General features: G+C 40.6%; 1 protein-coding gene across 1 annotated transcript in view; it reads right to left on the bottom strand.

The window, feature by feature from the left end:
- The window catches only part of tbck (TBC1 domain containing kinase), a 93,999-nt gene that overhangs the window by 34,202 nt on the left and 41,118 nt on the right, over positions 1 to 18,679 (bottom strand). Inside the window, exon 23 of the mRNA XM_083766219.1 lies at positions 2,904 to 3,076. Coding sequence (XP_083622345.1) covers positions 2,904 to 3,076 — 173 coding nt within the window. The remainder of the gene's footprint in view (positions 1 to 2,903; positions 3,077 to 18,679) is intronic.

Raw genomic sequence — 18,679 nt, 5'->3', positions numbered from 1 at the left:
GTATCGAAATCGGTATCGAATGCCAAAAAGCCGGATCGGTGCATCCCTAACCACTATGCTGTGTTCTGTCTGTACGTCTTGTGAACGAGTGCAGACTGAGGGGGTTGCAGAAACATCAATGCTACTGCCCATACAGATGAGCCTCTGCACAGGACGCTGAATGAGGAGGATTACAGCAATCACTTGGGCACACAAGAGATGGGGCTGACAAGAGCGTTGGGTATCTGGGTGCAACGCGCTCAGGTGTGAAAGGCAAACAGGGCCAGGGCACAAAAACTAACAAGGAGTTGATCTGAAGCGTGGCATCACATCAGTGAATACACCACACCACACATCTGCTGCTGTTATGGGACTATGTTTTGGAGTGCATGTGAAAACTATATTTGGCCACAGGGCAAATACAAGCCCTTTTTATTAGGCAATGAAGACTAGCAGGTTCACTAGCAGGTTCACAAATCCACAGGATCCACAGTGGATGAGTACCGACATAGAAAGACAACCTGTTTGTTGAGAAGATTTAAGTTCATTGGCGAGTGTGTGGATGTGTCAGTGGGATGATTGTTACACCTTCCAAGTTCCAACCAATATAAATATAAAGAAAAGCCCCCGAAACATCCAGATGGTTCAGAGGTTGTGTTCTAATAGAACTACCTCACCCCACACCTGCTCTCGACAGTGATCCAACTCATCTACAGTACTACGGTACACAAGCTTTATATCTGATATTGCTTTGTAACTTGTTCTAAAGCACCATCACAGGTCTGCTTCAGTCATAGCTCTGAGTGATGTAGTGCTTGAAAATGCTAACCACCATGACTTCATGTACCCCTGCTGACTTCACCCATCCTCTCTTCTCCAACATACTGTCTCACTCTCAGCTATCCTACTGTCTGTCAGCATACAGGTACTTGTACTGTACTGTCTTACTCTCAGCTACCCTACCTTCTGTCAACATGCTGTCTCACTCTCAGCTACCTCGCTCTCTGTCAACATAATGTCTCGATCTCAGGTCTGTCATTGCAGAAAATATACAAACTTACAAAGGAAGTGGACAGCATGTATTAAAAAATTACACCAAAAGGGGTTCCCGTCCTGAATGGGTTAAGTCAAGATACTGTATACCTTAGTGCTCGTATAACTCAGAAAGAGTGCACTCTTCACTCCTCAAAGTGAAATCAACCCTGAGGATTTTACTGTGTGGGGCTGGGGTGTGTTGGTACTTGGTAGTGGAGACATGGGTAACAGTGTTATCACAGAGATATCCAGTGTGTCCATACTAACCACATGTCAGGCTTAGATTCCCAGTCTAAGAATTTATTCCGTCTGGCCGGTCGTAAATTCTTGGCGAGACCTGATGGATGGCAACAGTCTGCTACCAATCCAAGCTGGGAAAATGGAAACCTCGAACAAAACAACACACCGTAGCGAGAAGGAAAACATTTCATGCGACTTCAGACTCACAATTTTACGTTGGACACTGTTAATCTATGTATTTTCCCTTTAGCCTTTATCCGTTTATTCATGAGTTCCCAGAAACCCCGTTACAAACAGCCAAGCCTGGGAGATACCAAACACGATCACAGTCTGCCACTTGTGGTCGTTGGAGACACTCCAAAAAGGAAATTTAGGTTGAAGTGCCTTGCTCAAGGGGCACATTGATGGTAGTGGTTGATTGGGTGCATTTCCGATTCAATCTTCATACCATGATTTTCCTACACTTTCTGCTGATTAAAGCTGGCATCCTTCGAATCACAAACAGCCTGTTAAATACAAAAATATGCACCTGGGGTCTTTATTTGGCAAAAGACCTGCAGAAAGATTCAGCAGTCACTGAATCTGGTATCACGCTTAATGATGTTTACTAGATGATCCTTAAATTCACAAAAGCTCAGAGTTCAAGGCACTCTGAGCTTTTATGAATTTATTTTCATTTTCAATGCACATCAAAGGCATATGGTGAAGTATAAATCAGGCTTGCATGGTCATAACCTCTACCTGCGTGTGCAGACCTGGCTGCAACATCCTGTGTTTCAGTGTTGCACAGAACCCTCTATTCCTGTCTCTTTCCACTGACCTACATAATAATTTAAACAAGACTGTTAACAACACTGCTGCTCGTAAGTAAAGTAACAGATCAATCGGTTGGCTTTAATATATATGAAGTCATTTAGGATTCATATTTTTAAACAGCCGGGACTATATCATATACAGTGCAAAGTGTGCATGATATATGATATCGTAATTGTGTTATAACAAAACACAAAAATAACTTGATAACTATTAAATAATTATTACTACTCCGTGTATGCACAATTGCACAGATCATATACACACACACACACACGCTCACTCACAGACACACACACATGCGGCTGACACACTTTTGCTCCAAAGAGTGGTCCAATAATGAGTTGGTGTAATTATCTGCAGTGATTCAGAATAGATGCAAGATAATTGCTTGAAGTGGGATTCTATAAGGTCCACCACTGCAGCATAACAAGTCAGGTCAATGAATTCCTCCAGCACACAGAGAAGACTGAACAAAGCTTTCAAGCTTCTGTGATTCAGCCACTGTGGCTGAATCTGATGATGAGAAGTATAGTAAAGTCCAGATAATAACGAGCACGGACAGCAGTAAACAAAGATAGAAACATGCAATCACTAAAATAGGATACAGCCCATTACAATGTTGTGGGATGACAGGTGTGTGTGTGTGTGTGTGTGTGTGTGTGTGTGTGTGTGTGTGTGTGTGTGTGTGTGTGTGTTGTTGTTGACTAATATGACCAGCAATCACAGTGATATTTCTGATGTCTCAGTGTGGGGTGTTTTTCTGTAGTATTTGAGTGAGTGAGTGAGTGAGTGAGTGAGTGAGTGAGTGAGTGAGTGCGATGATAAGTTCTCACCAGGTCTGTCCTGGGCATGTCTTGGTAGTCGGAGGCGTAGTACATTGGCAGCTTTGTGAAAGTACTGTCAGCGGCTGCTTTAGGTGGTTGGGCGTGCTGCCGGTATGTAGCACTCCTCGGTGTCCAGCAGAACAGAGTGATGGAGTCACGGACACATTTCTCAATGTCAATCTCTGGGAAACAAGGGGACATGGAGATGAGAATATTTACATTTATTAATCTCAGTCGTGAACGATTTCCCCCCAGACAGTGGCTGTGACTTTCATACTGAAGAAGGTTGCTGTGGAATATATCCCTTGTTGACCTTTGCGGCGAGGTGACTTGGTTTTCATCTCAGCCAAATACTGAAATACATTTGTCTTGTTTTTTTATTCAATGCGTTTCATCACTATGATTGCAAGGCTTCGATAAGAACACAATCACTGGCTTATGTTTGTTTTCTTAAGAAGGATATTTTTTATATTTTTAGTTTTTTCAGTATCTCATCTGCAACAAACAATTTCTTTCTTCTTTCTGTGTTGTCATCCATCATACTATATTTTACCACTGTGGTTTGCTTAATTTGTATATTATCTTGGTTGGAACTTACACTAAACTAAAACTCACGTCTCAATGACACCAAACCCATGAACAACTCACTAACACAACCTAATTATGCCATGGAGAGAAAACAAAACAAACTAAATAAATAAACATTGCATAGACATTAGTACATTACAGTAATATAACAATGAAGTACACAAACATTACTTAAACATACAATAATTCAGCATTTAGCTTCCCTCAGTCTTTTGGTAAAATCTTTCAATGTTCTTGTAGGATTTAGGCTGATATCTGCTCTTTTGTCCGATCAGGCTGTGCGTGTGCATGGATGACCAAATTAATAAATATTGAACTCATTAACCCTCTAACACCCGCATTAATTTCTACTTGCAAAAAATTGATTTCAACCTTACTACTACTTTGTACTACTATGACTAAGACAAAAAATATGTTAAAAAAAATAAACAATAAAAGTTTGATGAAAAATGTATAATAATTATATAATAATATAATAAATTAATAATTTACATTTTGGGGATATCTTTCACAATAATGAATAAAACATGTTCTAGACATTCTAATGATCACAAAAAAACATATATTACAATTATTTTACCTACTTTTATTAGGGTTAAAGGTCAAAAGTCATAGTCATTTTTAATTTGTGTGAATTTCAGCCTCTGTGGGGGGTATTTATATGCAAATATCATGACCAATGGCATTGAAATGGCATTGCAATGAACATCACTGATGACGTTTAGGTGAAAAAAGAACAGAAAAAATTAGTAATTAAATAAAATAAAATTGTTGCTAAAAAGCAACGCTGGGTCTTAGAGGGTTAATGAGTACACACTGCACAGTAAAGTTACGACATGAGGGCAAAATTGCAACCTTTCTGTAAACGTTTGCCACTAGTTCATCTCCTTGGGCACAAAACATGGGAGCTTATGCAAATGTGAAAGGCAGGTTTCGCAGGTCGAACGTGACATGCTCACACGCAATTCCTGCAAACAGCACATTGACCATGGCAATGAATAGTCATGAATACTCTCAGTCTCAAAGTAGTGTCTCGAACACCTTGACTGAGCACCACCTCGCTCCATTTCAGTTATGTACAGACTCGTTAGATTCCAAAGAGTGGACCCTCCCTCCATCCTGAGTGCATGCTCCAAAATAGAGGCTTAGAGAGAAAACTTTCATGCTCTCTCTCTTTTACTTTCCTTTGCTTCTAAAGCCTCTGGGCTAGCATCCCTCCTCATTCTCCTTCCACTCACGTTGGGTACAGAGGAGGATTAGGGGAAAAGGGGACTCACTGGATTAGCTGAGGATTTGGGGGTGAATTGAAAATTCTCCCCTCCAACTAGGTTGTTCACTCTCTAGCGCCTTTCTCCTTTAGTAGCCTCTTTTCTGTTTGCAATGCACATTAACGACCGGCCTGGCTAATGAGAGTCCCGTGACATGACCTAGCACCTGGCTGGGGCTCAAATGAAACTAAATAGAAGATGTATCATTTCCCTTTCTCTCCTCCAAGGCCCCACAGTGGTGTCATGGATAGGCAGGGGTCCGGGGTACTCCCATGGGTTAGGACCGCACAGATTCAGTTTCAGTGGGGTTCATTCCAGTGCCAAACACAGCGGTGGTGGTCTGAGATTCTTCACCCACTTGCAGAAAGGTTTCAGGGAGAAGCACATTGTCCCTCCCTGGGGCGATGAATGCCTCATGTAATCACTCCTTCCAGTGAAACAGAGGCAGGGATATAGGAAAGTAGATTGATAGCTGCTTTAACAAGGCAGCCCCAGGCTCAGCTGGGCATTCCAATGTAACCAGACAACTCTTTTTTGCAGGAATGGTTTCTGTTTTTTTGTGGGGTCTTTTCTTTCTCTGTTAGACTTGACCAATATGCGGTCATTTTGTACTGAAGGCATTTGTGAGCCACAACCTGTGGCCACAAATCAAGCATTGGACAGACAATAACAACTGTCTGCAAAATGGTAACTGCTAGGGGGTGGATGGTGTGGTTCTGCATCTTTGACAGAAATGGAAGTGAAAATGAAGATTTCTTTTATCAAAAAGAGAAGCATTCACATTAGTTTGAATACATTTTTATGTTATCAATTAATTCCATTCATGAAACTGAATTCTCAGCAAGCTACCATAAAGAGCTCATTGAATTTACCTTTGAAAAGGTCAAGGGCCAATATCACAATCAAGGTCAAGGTTAAAATTGAGAATGGATGGATGAATTGTCTAACACTTGGTGGGAGTGATCAGTAGCCTTCTTGGGATTATCCCAAGAGGATGAAAATCCAAAAAAGGGCATAGTTAACAAACAGAGTCAAAATTACACAATTAGCCTTCGGGCTGGCAGAGACTTGGCTGCTCCTAAGAAATGTATTGTACTCATAGATTTTTAATAGTACTGTGAAATCATACAGATAGTCTTTCAAACTCAATATTCCATTTCTGCAAATCGAATTCCTGGTGTTCCAGTTTGTGTCATGTGTGCATAAATGTGAATGTTGCGGTGCTGTGAGTAGTTTCGGCAGCTTGCGGTTGTTTTTCCTCAGCGTTAAGTGTCTATAACTACAGCTCATCAGTTCCCTGCCGAGGCACACTCATTGAGACGGATGCTAATGTCCCGTGAAGCCAAATGCTGCTACATCATCAGTAAACACACTGCTCCTGCCAACACACCAGATAGCCAGTCAGCCAGCCATCCAGCCGGCTGGCCACATTGAACCAAATTGTGTTTCACTGCAGTCTCCAAAGAGAAGAAAGTTAAAGTCTACCTTAGGCAACGGTTTTGGGGGAGAATCACAAAAGGAGACAAGTCATTAAAAAATGTCAGGTTGAGATGAATGTCTGGCTCCGAGGTAAAACACTGTAGTGCTGAGCCCTTCCCCATTTTCATGTTCCATTACTGCAGTCTTTGATATTCTGAGGGTGTTATCCCTCACTAACCTTTACATAAAGTTGTAAGGCAGAGAAAGAAATATGAACTAATGTGGACACATGCCACTAGGTTTAGGAGGTTAAGTCTTCTGAATGGGGCAATACATTAATTTGGTCCAGATATTAGATTTGGATTGGAAGTGGGTGGGCAATTACTTGTATTTGATGTGCAGAATTTGAGTTTGAGCAAACATAAATTAATAAGGATTCTTATAATGAACAACGAATAAGGATTCTTATAATGAACGCTTTTCACAGTGTGAACAATAAACCAATGCCTATTTACTGTACAGCACTACAGTCAGACCATCTGTCCATCACGCCTCGTGACACGCTCCACACTGTACTGTATATGGCCATCAGTCCATCACGTACTGTATATGAAGATCACGACACTGACCTCATCAAACCCTGGATAGCCATGCATGGAAAAGACTGGATCATCACCTAGATCTGCATCTCTACATCTGACCTCAAACCCTTAGATCTCCATTATATGGAGCTGACCTGTTCTGACATTCCATAATGTAGATCCCTCCCCACCCGTCCATCCTCTTCAATGTCTCCCTTTTGACTGATACCTGTCCATTAAAACTCTAGACGGGCCCGCCCCAAAGTTATTAGCGCATCCGCACCCGGCAGCCGGAAAACTAGAGTTCTCAACAGGCCTGAAAATGAAGGCCCGGCACTACAGGGCCCTAACAGGGCTGGCCCAAGGCCTTCACCGAGGCAAATCAACAAAACAATAATGTATCAAGGGCACAACAAAAAGACAGCCAAGAAACATTATTCAGGCAGCAGCTTGATGTCCCTAACTAAGTAGCCATCAGCATTTCCCTCCTAACTCTAGACCTCTCCCTAGCACATCGTCCTGGGTGGATTGGACTCTATGCCCTCCCTGGTGTTATATGTAATAGCCTTGTCAATGAGAATTATTGTCACTGGCAACATTTACTGTCCAGGAGAACGGGAAGGAGATGAGTGTCTGAATCATTTAAGGTCTGCTGTCTTGTAACTTTATCTTGAGCCATTAACTTTTATTCAGACGGTCGACAGACAGGAATAGAAAGAGGTTAGGATGTGTTTTGACTCCTGACAATCCCAAGTAGACACTAGTCTTTCAAATTAGGGACACACAATGGTACGTATGGCTAATCATGCTTGATTCCACAATATTTCAAATTTCTGACTGGATCTCAATTTCTGCCAAAAATCCATAACCAAATGTGGTGTGATAACTATGCTTGTGAATGCAATGAGCCTACAGTATATGGAAGATAGATGGAATATGACAGGTACACAGTATAGTTTCCTGAAATGCCATCAACTTAAACAGTCAATCAAATGGGGTGGGCGCTGACACTCCAAGCTGCGGTTCAGAAATACTGACGTAAACATTGAAGCCTTCTTAGTTTAATGTTAAAGGTATATTCAGTGATTTCACTTAATTCAAATATCACTTATTTTTTTGTTTTGTTGTGATAATCCTCTCTACTATAGAGTGTGCTGACCATATAAGGAGTTCCTCCCTGTCCCCAGTTAACCCCTGGGGGTCAAAAAACCTTAGGTTTCGTTTTTGACTCTCTATCCTGATTGGACGAAAGGCTTAGGTCCCAGCCAAAAACGAAACCTAGGGTTTTTTTAGTGAAATCACTGAATATACCTTTAAGAATTAACATCTTCAAATGTAATAACTTAAGCCAACATAGTCAGAGGGGGTCAACCCATGCTACCACTGCATGAGTAGAATAAAAAATGTAAACAATACTATGTATGTATTAATTTTATACAAAAAGTATAAAGTTTATACATACAAAAAACTATCAATGAAATACAAAGACAATGTGTAGTTAAGGATGCACATAATTGTTAGGGACATTGACCACCCTACAAATAGAATCCAAAGGGAAAGCACGCACATCTCAAAACAATCTACATTCTAGGCACCCTAGCCATAGCCTGTTGACAACACTGCTGTATCCATGGCCAGGCAAACTACACAGGAGTATCAGGAGAAAGAACACCAGACTCCTTGAACGGTTTCATCTAGCAACAATCCTGCCGTCTTCTCGTTTGCTCTAACTCTTTATCCATCTTTAAGTACACTGATGAGCTTGCACAATACAATTGTAATGGGATCAGGATGTGACAATAAAAATGTATTCTGAAATCAATTAATGACTCAATCAATTAATATAAATTACCGTAATATAAATGTCAAAAGTTCATAGATGATCCCGGACTAATCAGAGTCACTAGATTTATTTGAAGATGTGGATGGGGGAAGTTAAGAATTCAGAATCTCGACAAAAGTACAATAGCGGTTAAAAACTGTATTGACAGGGAGAGGAGAAAACAATATAATCAGCTGGGTCAGTGTGGGCGGGGCTTCAAGGATACTATGGCCTCAAGTCTTTTTCTTTTTGAGGAGCAGAAGGTCAAAATGGATCTTCATGACCTCCATCAAATTCCTGCCCTGCTACACACATTAGGAAATCTAACTGTGTTGTCTAATGGTTACATTGTGGTTTTGGAAAGATGTTTGTGGTATGTTTCCTTCACTCACTGTGCCACGTTCACATGATTCTTCCATTAGTTGCCAAATGGTGATGTCACTAAAGCGTCTGAGCATTGCCTCAAGATAGTTTGGGAAACGTTGAAAACAATAGTGGCTATAAACGTTGCATTAGTTGGCTGGGGGAAAAAGGCTGTGAGTGGGTGGGTGGGTGATGGTCTGAGTTACAAATCTCATTATTTTATTATTATTTATTATCATGTCTAAAGCCTGATTCGCACAAAATATTCACACTCCCGGCCGCACTTGCCTTGACATCCGTACATAAATAAATCTCCCTTACCGAGTGTGTCGACAAAACGTCACCCACCAACAGAATAGTAATTTATGGTTCAGCAACAACTGTTGGCTCTGGAAGAGTCTTGTTTATTGTTTTTAAAGGAAAAATAATAATAATAATAATAATAAAACATTGAATTATTTGCTTTGTTTGTGTCTCAGATGTCAAGGACATTTATTTTTTATTTTTTAGAAAGTCTACACATCGTTTTAAACAAGTGCACAGTGCACACCATTTCTTCCTTTGTTTCACACCCAACCAATCATTGTCACATTGCACAATGGAAGAAATGAACACGGTCTAATGCTGTGTTCCCATTGTGGCAACAAAGCTACAAAACGGCCAAGAGTGGCCAGCTAAATTGATGTCAAGTTACAATGTTGCTCAATCCACATGGTAAGAATGAAAAGGGTTTGGAATAGCACACATGAATATGTTTTTCTTCTACGAATGGAGCAGGAATTATGCTGTGAGAGAGGGTAGTGGAAAGGGTGAAACAAAAACACGATTGATTGATTGATGCTCCAATGCATGGTGAGATGGAAAAAGTTGAGGTCAGGTCAACTTTGATTTGTAGTGCATCATGCTAGTCACGCATCGAAGTGTCAGGCATCACTGTAGATTTATGTTGATGGCTTCCTTTGAAAAGGACTTGTAGCCTGTCAGCTTCTCGCCGCTAGTGTGAAGTGAACGCAGCATTAAAGGACATCTGAACCTTTTCACTGAAAATTGTTTTCAATTTTTTATTTGTATTCATTAAAATGAATTATCTTCACCAGAATAACAGATAACAGGTGATGGTTATTATTATTCAACTACTACACCGATAATGTTTTGTTGTACAAGCTTCTAGTACACCAATTGCTGAATATGTTTCAAATCGGTAAACGATAACTGTCATTTATTGAAATTATAAGCAGCAGTATCGTCCCATCACTCTATGGGATAAATGTCCAGTGAGGCAATGGACTAGAACTAGTCAATCGGTCGCAAGCTGTCCCACATAGTGTCTGGGATGTATACATTTTGTCAATTATAATGCTACTGTCCCTCTGCCACAAGTTAGGAGGCTCACAACTGAAATGTCCACTTGATATGTAATTGATATGTGACCAGTGCCAGTGATTTCAACCACAAGTCGGCAACTCTGTTATGTCACAATATAACGAAATACATTCTTTCTTTCTTTTTGGTGGTTTTCGTTTTTAGCCACATTAACACAGTTGGAATGTTAAAGAATGTTTTTATTCCATCAGAAAGTCGTTTTAGTGTCATTAAGTCGTTGAAATGACGTTGCAAAAATGTCTCTATAATGAAAGATTATTTTCCGTATTTTGGGGGTGTGAACATTCCTGCACGTATTTACATAGAGCTGTTTCGATTGGCCATACCTACAGTATGTATTGTTCTCCAGTTTCACGTAGCCGATCACCGCCGGGCCATAAGTAGCAACGTGTTCAGGCTGTCAGTAAAAACAACATCATTCTTGTTGTTTATTTGTGATCATGGCTAGTAACTTTGAATTGGAACGCTTGCTTAACGCTTTAAATGGACAGGCACAAGACGATCTCCTGGGAACATTTATTTCAGATTTCATACACGGTGGCAGTGACCCGGGTTTAGAGCTCACGGATGAATCTGACACGGATGATGAAGACCATGGCGTTGTTTTCGATCAAATCAACAGGAGTTTGTGTTGTGATAACGACGAGGAAGACGAGTCTGGAGGGACAGCTGGGCCGGGTGGTGTACAGGTCGGCATCGCCTCGCTTTTACTTGTACCAGAAGTTAATAATGTAGCAGTGGACACCGACCGACCAGCAGAAATGGAGAAAATAATAAACTTTGATTGCGGATGTCATAAAAGATCAAAAAAGAACGTAGAACAGCCGCATTCGTCTTGCAGTAAACAACTCGATCCAGACATGGTCATATCTTCTTCATTTCCCCCCCAATTTCAATGAGCAATACATCATATGAAAGGTTACAGTGTGCAGTTTCATAATATGTAAAGAACTGAAAAATGACCATGGCCCCCTTGTATATTAAACCACTGTCCCCGGTCACATATGTGTGCCGAAAATGTGTTTTTCAGTGAATCCCTAAAGTCACTCTAACTTTGCTTTTTAGTAGTTTTGTTCTAATTGGTCCTATTGCTAGTCAAGTGCAAGTTGAAAGCACATAAAGCTCATTACATTTGCCAAGTATAAAGGTAGAACAGCTGCAATACCTTTTCACTGTGATAGTGCATGTCTTTGCAGTCTCATGCCGAGCCATGTCCAGTCAGACATAATGCTGAGGTCCACTATTACATTGTTGCAGTGAGTGCTGGACTGTGTGAGCTATGTCTGGACTATGAATTTAGGACTTTAGGCTATAACACGGTAACGTCATGTTTGTCCTCTTGCTTGCCTCGATGCAAGAAAGATGTATTTGGCGCTGCACTGCGGCGACATGGACATAAGGGCTACACATGCGGGCCCTTTGTCTAAGACCAATTTCTTCCTCAGGAGACAAATAATAAAGAACCTTGAACCTTGAACTCCTGGTGATGAAAACATCATTCCACACAGATAAAGAGAAGTAGCGCACACAGCTTCCAATCTTTTAAACTCCACTATATCGGGTACACGGTTGAGGCAAGTAACAAAACAAATACCTCCATATATTTGTTATGGGCATAAACAAATGTGCTCGTGCTCTAAGCCATCACCAGTGTGATCACAACCAATAGAAATTGTGTTTTACAGAAAATACTGTAGGTCAGAACTACATGCCGAATAAGCACAGAGAATGAAAGGGTCCATTAAGTAAATGAACAACCCAGGGGCGGACACTCCTGATCTGACGACAACAATCAGCAAAACAATGACAGAATGACTGAATGCCAAAGACTGTACACTGTCATATTATTGGCCTATTGGATCCTGTATACAGACCCAGTATACACAGTACACACAAAACTGGGGTCCGTGAAATTAAAACGTTTGATAACCATTGCTTTAGCGGCCTATTGGGTTCGAGCCGGATGTGACGCAGATTACCAAGACGCCATTGTGGCTGGCACACTGACTGATATGAAGTGGTTTACCAGGATGCCAGTAATAACTCTGGACTTGTCATGCAATTTATATGGCCAATCATAATGTTCATTAATAAATGAATGTGCTATAAAATGTAATGCCAGGAATATATTTTAGGTTGCTAAGATAATAAAGATCTTACAGCTCCTTGTTCTATCATGCTTAACATGAAGTAGCTCTGCGCATTTGGAATTCCTGAAATTAAGCCGAGCATGACACGTGCGTGCCTGTGTCGCACACTGAAAGTAGCAGATCTACAAGCTCACAACGTGTCGCACCGGGACGGATTGTGAGCTTGTAGATCTTTTTTTTCCGAAGCACGACCTAGTATGAATTAGGCATGAGGATATCAATCCTGCATGCCTGACAGTGAAAAAAGGCAGGTGCAAACCACAAATCACTGAGTATCTGTTATATTTTATGCGTGTGTGCGCCTGTGTGTGCATGCATGCATGCATGCATGAGTGTGTCTGTGTGTGTGTGTGTGTGTGTGTAAATCCACAAATTACAAACACGCCCAGACAGCACATATTGACTAACCCACAAAACCTTCAAACAGGCACATTACTGCCAAAAATAAGAACTATTGGCAAAACTACATAACCCCTCCACATGATCAGGGTCTGATGCATTGTATTGCATGTGATCATAGTGTGATTTAAAGTGTTACATATTTATTATGCTCAGTCTACTATATCTATATTCCCTTATTGATAAGTTATATAGAGTTCTTCCCCTTATTTCCAACTCTTCAGTAAACAAGAAATGTATTTTCAAGCCAGCAAATCAATTGTATCAAATCAATCAAATTTGAAAATGAATTTTCTGCTTACTATAGAGATGGAGAGAGTCACACTACTGTAGCTCAATTACAGTAGCCCAGTGAATCCAAGACACTGGAAACAAGGCTAGAAATATTCTGAAGTATTGTGTATAGTAGGTGTACAGTAACTGTCACAGTAAGCGTCACATTCTGTACTAGTCAAATTCCTATACTGTGTCTGTGGTGAATGAAAGATGTTCTGATTCAGCAGAGTTTATTATTTAGTAATGGTGCTGTGTAGTTGAATACTGTGTGTCCAAGGCAGGGTATGAAGGAAATCTTAATATTTGACCAAAGTATAGCAGCGTAAGTAAACAGCCCCTCTCTCTGAGGCCACTTTGCCGTATATAAATCCATGTAGATCAGAAGTAGCCAGACACTCTACTGTAACTACCCAGGTATACACAAACCCTGATAATGATAGATACAAAAAAGAGCTGGCAGTGGCAGCTCCTCTCAGGCGGCCGTGCCAGTGAAGTTGGCTGCAGAATCAGGCTAGCATATTTTACCTTTATAAGGAGAAGCGACTATTTGCTTCTACTCCTCCTCCTCCTCACCCTCCTGCTTCTCATGAAATCTGCTGGACTTGGTCAATAAAACACAGTGAAGTATGGCGTAATATGAAGCGGACAGGGCACACAGAATAAGTGAAGGCAGAGTGCACATGCATTCTGAGAAATAATATTCGTCTCCACGGCCTGTTATTTAAGCTTTAATGTCATTCTGCCTTTCAGCCAGAAAAAGAGAGAGGGCTACGCAGCATTTGGAAATGGGGGTTTAAGGGAAACTGATTGAGCTATCCCTCAGGCGAGAGGAGTTTCGTAGGGACATACAGTACATTATGAATGTGGTGCTCTGAGTTTGTGTCACGGATACTTTGTTGAAGTAATCACTTTGTTGGCAGTAAAAGTGGGCAAGTATTCACTCTTCACAGGAACCACTATTAAGAGAACTTGTGGTGTTGTTAGAAACATCAAAAGGGGCCCTGGGGGCAAAATGTCTACTGTACAGTACTGTGTGTATCACACAGATACCACTTATCAAAGCCTCCTCACCTGCAGTTGGTATCTAAAGGACCATACCGGTGTCACTGTGTCGTTTCTTTACAACATCGTTCAAATTGCCTTTGTCTGGCAACTTTCAAGTTGCCAGACAAAGGCAACTTGAATGACAGTGAAAGGCTTTTGGTAAGGACAAAGCAGCTGGTGAGTGTCTTCCTTCCAAATGACTTGCTTTTAAGAAATAATTTACAGAAACAATGCACTGCCAATCTTCTGGTACACGGAAAAAGGTGCTAATATTACATAATACATAATATTACGATTATATTTATATTTATATAATTGGTTTTGTTGAAACTCCTGCAATACAACATGGTGGCTCACTAGTCTTTCTGTGACAGGCTGTTACCCAATAGTTAACTATTCCTTCATATAATTACTCTTCCCCTTTAACCTGAGGTTCCCTCCCTGTGAAGTCTTCTTCCAGGAAACAAAGACATACTGTACATTCAAGTAAACAACACTGTTGGCACAGTGCTGCATTGCGTAGGAGGAAGCTTACAGTACATATATATATAAAATATTGATACAGTACTCACTAGTCAATATTTCTGCTAGGAAGGAGGTAAACTAGCTTCATCAGAAAGCTCGCCACTTGTGTTAATGCTTTAATGTGCAGTATTACATTTATTCTAACATTTAAAAATTTTATTTAATTACCAGGCTGGATTTGATCTTAATCCTTCCTGGTCATAAATGTTCTCTGCCATTCCTAACCATCTGCACCACAATGCTTTCACCTGGTTTGAGGGATAGGGTTGTCACAACTTTTCACACACATCTCCCATCGTATTTACCGGGTAAAAACAGGCACTGTTCTTGCCCGAGGCAGTGTGCTAACCTCCTGCTTCCATGGGAGCATGAGGTTTCACTTTTCTGCTTGACTCTAATACTCTAGTACTTCTGCCATGAGCTAATCTATGGACATTGAGTATACAGTACAGTATAAGATATAGAAATATCCCTATGGCTGCTCTGATAGAGTAAAGGCCTATTCATAGTCTGGTTTTTCGGTGGTGAGGTGACCACCGCTCCGGTGGTGAGCTGACCACCGGAGCTGAAATAACGTTGAGCGGTGGTGAGTAAAAACAGAGAGAAGGGCTGGAGCGGTGGCGGTGGTTTGCTCTTCACCGCGGCTCGTGATGTCATGTTGTAGTTCGGTGGTCACTTAACCACCGAAAATACAGACTATGTATGAGCCTTAAGTTTTTACCTTCATTGACACCCATCACTGGTAATGTCTGGGAAGAGAACAGCAATTATTCACATCCAGCTACCCGAACCCTAACCCTGGACGCTGACTAATACAAACTGACAAAACAACCTACTGTATACAGAATGAAGGAGAAATCAGGGCATGTACTGTACTGTTTGAAATGGATGGCACAGAGGACAATCCCAAAATGGAAGAGGTCCTAGGGGTTCAACACCATTGTCTTTGCAAAGAATAATGTCATTGACACTGAACCGGCCTACTTGCTGTAAGGCACTCTGGTCTCTGGGTAAGTGAGAGTGTCAGTAGAATATCTAGAAACTTAAATGCAGTATGATGTGTATCATATCTATGCGCTGACACCCGTCTGTATATCTGATAATGCAAGAAGTCCGTTTTCTGCATATGCTTTGCCTTTATTAATGTAAATCTAAAATGTAGGCCCAACCATGTAGATTGAATCCATATCCTGTTCCTTGGCACTACACCCACTTTCTCTCCTACGATCAAAAGAGGTTTTCTGATCTGTATACTGTTCAGAATGGAAATCATTCTCTATTGTATTTACTCTCAGATAAACATTACCATATATTGTGTATAAAAAAGAGTTGCTGCAATTACTGGAGGTAATAGCAAATAATGTTTACTGTGGTATTTGTAAGCAGCAGGCAGCCCTCTGGAGCTCAGGAGCTTGACAGCTGCAGAGCACATCAAGTAGAGGGGGGTTGTATATACGCAGGAGCACACAGATGCTTACTTTGGGCTTTGGGGATATCTTGAAGAGACATCAGCACACAGTAGGCCTTCCAAAGAACAAAACACATCATGGCAAGTAGACAACCCTCTCGTGTTAGGGAAGGGCAGCAATTACTGTATATTATGTTAGTAGTCTAATATGGTGTCTGTCTGCCACCCTTTTTAACCACTGGGGGCGCCACTGAGTCAATTAATGCATAAATTATGCAAATGAGTAATTAATTTATGCATTCAATTATTTACATTCCTTGAATTCCATACATTCCATAAATCATAAATCATATTGTATATATATATCATAAATATAATTAGCATAGTGTTATTATTAAATAAAGAAAGCTGATAATAGTTTTTTTTTTCATGACAGTGTGTGTGGGTGTGTGTGTGTGTGAGTGCGTTCCCTCCCTCGCTCATCTCCCTGTGACATGCCCCAAGCCTACAGCCGTGCCAGGTGCAGAGATTCCGCATACAGGTGTGAAACGGAGAACAATAGGGCTCTCCATTCCTTTGAACTGACATCTGGCAGTTTTCAAAGGGTGTGATAAGGAAAACAAACAGAAAACAGAAATGCGAGGATTCCCGCTCTGGTGGGGGTGGGGGGCTCTCTCCATTCCTTTCAAGTGCCAGGTGTCTATTGAGAATGTGTAAACCCCCCCTCAAAACACGGGTGTTGTGTAAACAGGGGTGGGGGTCCTTATCTTTGATGTAGCTTGTATGCATCATGCATGAGGGGGACAGGGGGGGTGGGGTTCCTTATCTTTTGAAATTTGCATGTGACATGTGACAGGTGACAGGTGACAGTTGACAGTTGACAGGTGACAATTGCCAGCTGACAGCTGACAGGTGACAGGGGAAACACATGGCTTTTGTTATGTGTCATCATCATCATTTATTTAACTCACAACCATGATCACATGGTTTGGAGCACAGATTCATAAAAAGTATACAATCGAAAGTATACAATACATTACAGATTACACGATATACATATACATATCGTAAGGCTTTCCCTATTTATACAGTGGGAGAACATTTTTCATATGGCTGTCTGGATGGATGGTTCGGAGGGTGCACACTAGACTGACTTTTGTTTATTTATTGGGTAAGTCATGGATACCCCGCCTAGTAGTCAATTTCTATATATATATATAAATTACACTGCAGTACCAACTATGTCCTGATGTGATTTTAATGGTTCGTGTTTTGTTTTGTGACTGGAGAAGGTAAGTGTGGTCCTAATGTTGGTGGTTAACGTAGGTATTGTATTATTTTTGGGTTTTGTGTTGTGTTTTTAGAATTTTGCAGGTTTCATGTTGTCCTAATGTTTTGGTCAGCGTAGGTCTTGTATTATTTTTGGTATTTTGTGTTCTGTTTCTAGAATTTTGCAGGCTTCATGCTGTCCTAATGTTGGTGGTTAACGTAGGTCTTGTATTATTTTGGTGTGTGGGGATGGTGTTTTGTGAATTCTGCAGGCTTCATGTTTTTCCTAATGTTTGTGGTTAAAGTAGGTCTTGTATTATTTTTGTGTTTTGTGTTGTGTTTTGTGAATTTTGCAGGCTTCATGTTTTTTCCTAATGTTTGTGGTTAAAGTAGGTCTTGTATTATTTTGGTGTTTTGTGTTGTGTTTCTAGAATTTTGCAGGTTTCATGTTTGTCCTAATGTTTGTGGTCAACGTAGGACTTGTATTATTTTTGTGTTTTGTGTTATGCTTTGTGAATTTTGCAGGTTTCATGTTTGTCCTAATGTTTTGTTCAACGTAGGTCTTGTATTATTTTTGTGTTTTGTGTTGTGTTTTGTGAATTTTGCAGGCTTCATGCTGTCCTAATGTTGGTGGTTAACGTAGGTCTTGTATTATTTTGGTATGTGGGGTGGTGTTTTGTGAATTCTGCAGGCTTCATGTTTTTCCTAATGTTTGTGGTTAAAGTAGGTCTTGTATTATTTTTGTGTGTTGTGTTTTGTGAATTTTGCAGGCTTCATGTTTGTCCTAATGCTGGTGGTTAACGTAGGTCTTGTATTATTTTTGTGTTTTGTGTTGTGTTTTGTGAATTTTGTAGGCTTCATGTTTGTCCTAATGTTTTGTTCAACGTAGATCTTTTATTATTTTTGTGTTTTGTGGTGTGTTTTGTGAATTTTGCAGGCTTCATGTTTTTCCTAATGTTGGTGGTTAAAGTAGGTCTTGTATTATTTTTGTGTTTTGTGTTGTTTTGTGAATTTTGCAGGATTCATGTGTCCTAATGTTTTGTTCAACGTAGGTCTTGTATTATTTTTGTGTTTTGTGTGTTGTGTTTTGTGAATTTTGCAGGCTTCATGCTGTCCTAATGTTGGTGGTTAACGTAGGTCTTGTATTATTTTGGTGGGTGGGGTGGTGTTTTGTGAATTTTGCAGGCTTCATGTTTGTCCTAATGTTGGTGGTTAACGTAGATCTTGTATTATTTTGGTGGGTGGGGTGGTGTTTTTGTGAATTTTGCAGGCTTCATGTTTTTCCTAATG

The sequence above is a fragment of the Protomyctophum parallelum genome (genome assembly GCF_964188405.1).
Source record: "Protomyctophum parallelum genome assembly, chromosome: 5".
Lineage (NCBI taxonomy): Eukaryota > Metazoa > Chordata > Actinopteri > Myctophiformes > Myctophidae > Protomyctophum > Protomyctophum parallelum.
The sequence above is the reverse complement of the archived record's forward strand: the minus strand, read 5'-3'. Positions and strand labels throughout refer to the sequence as shown.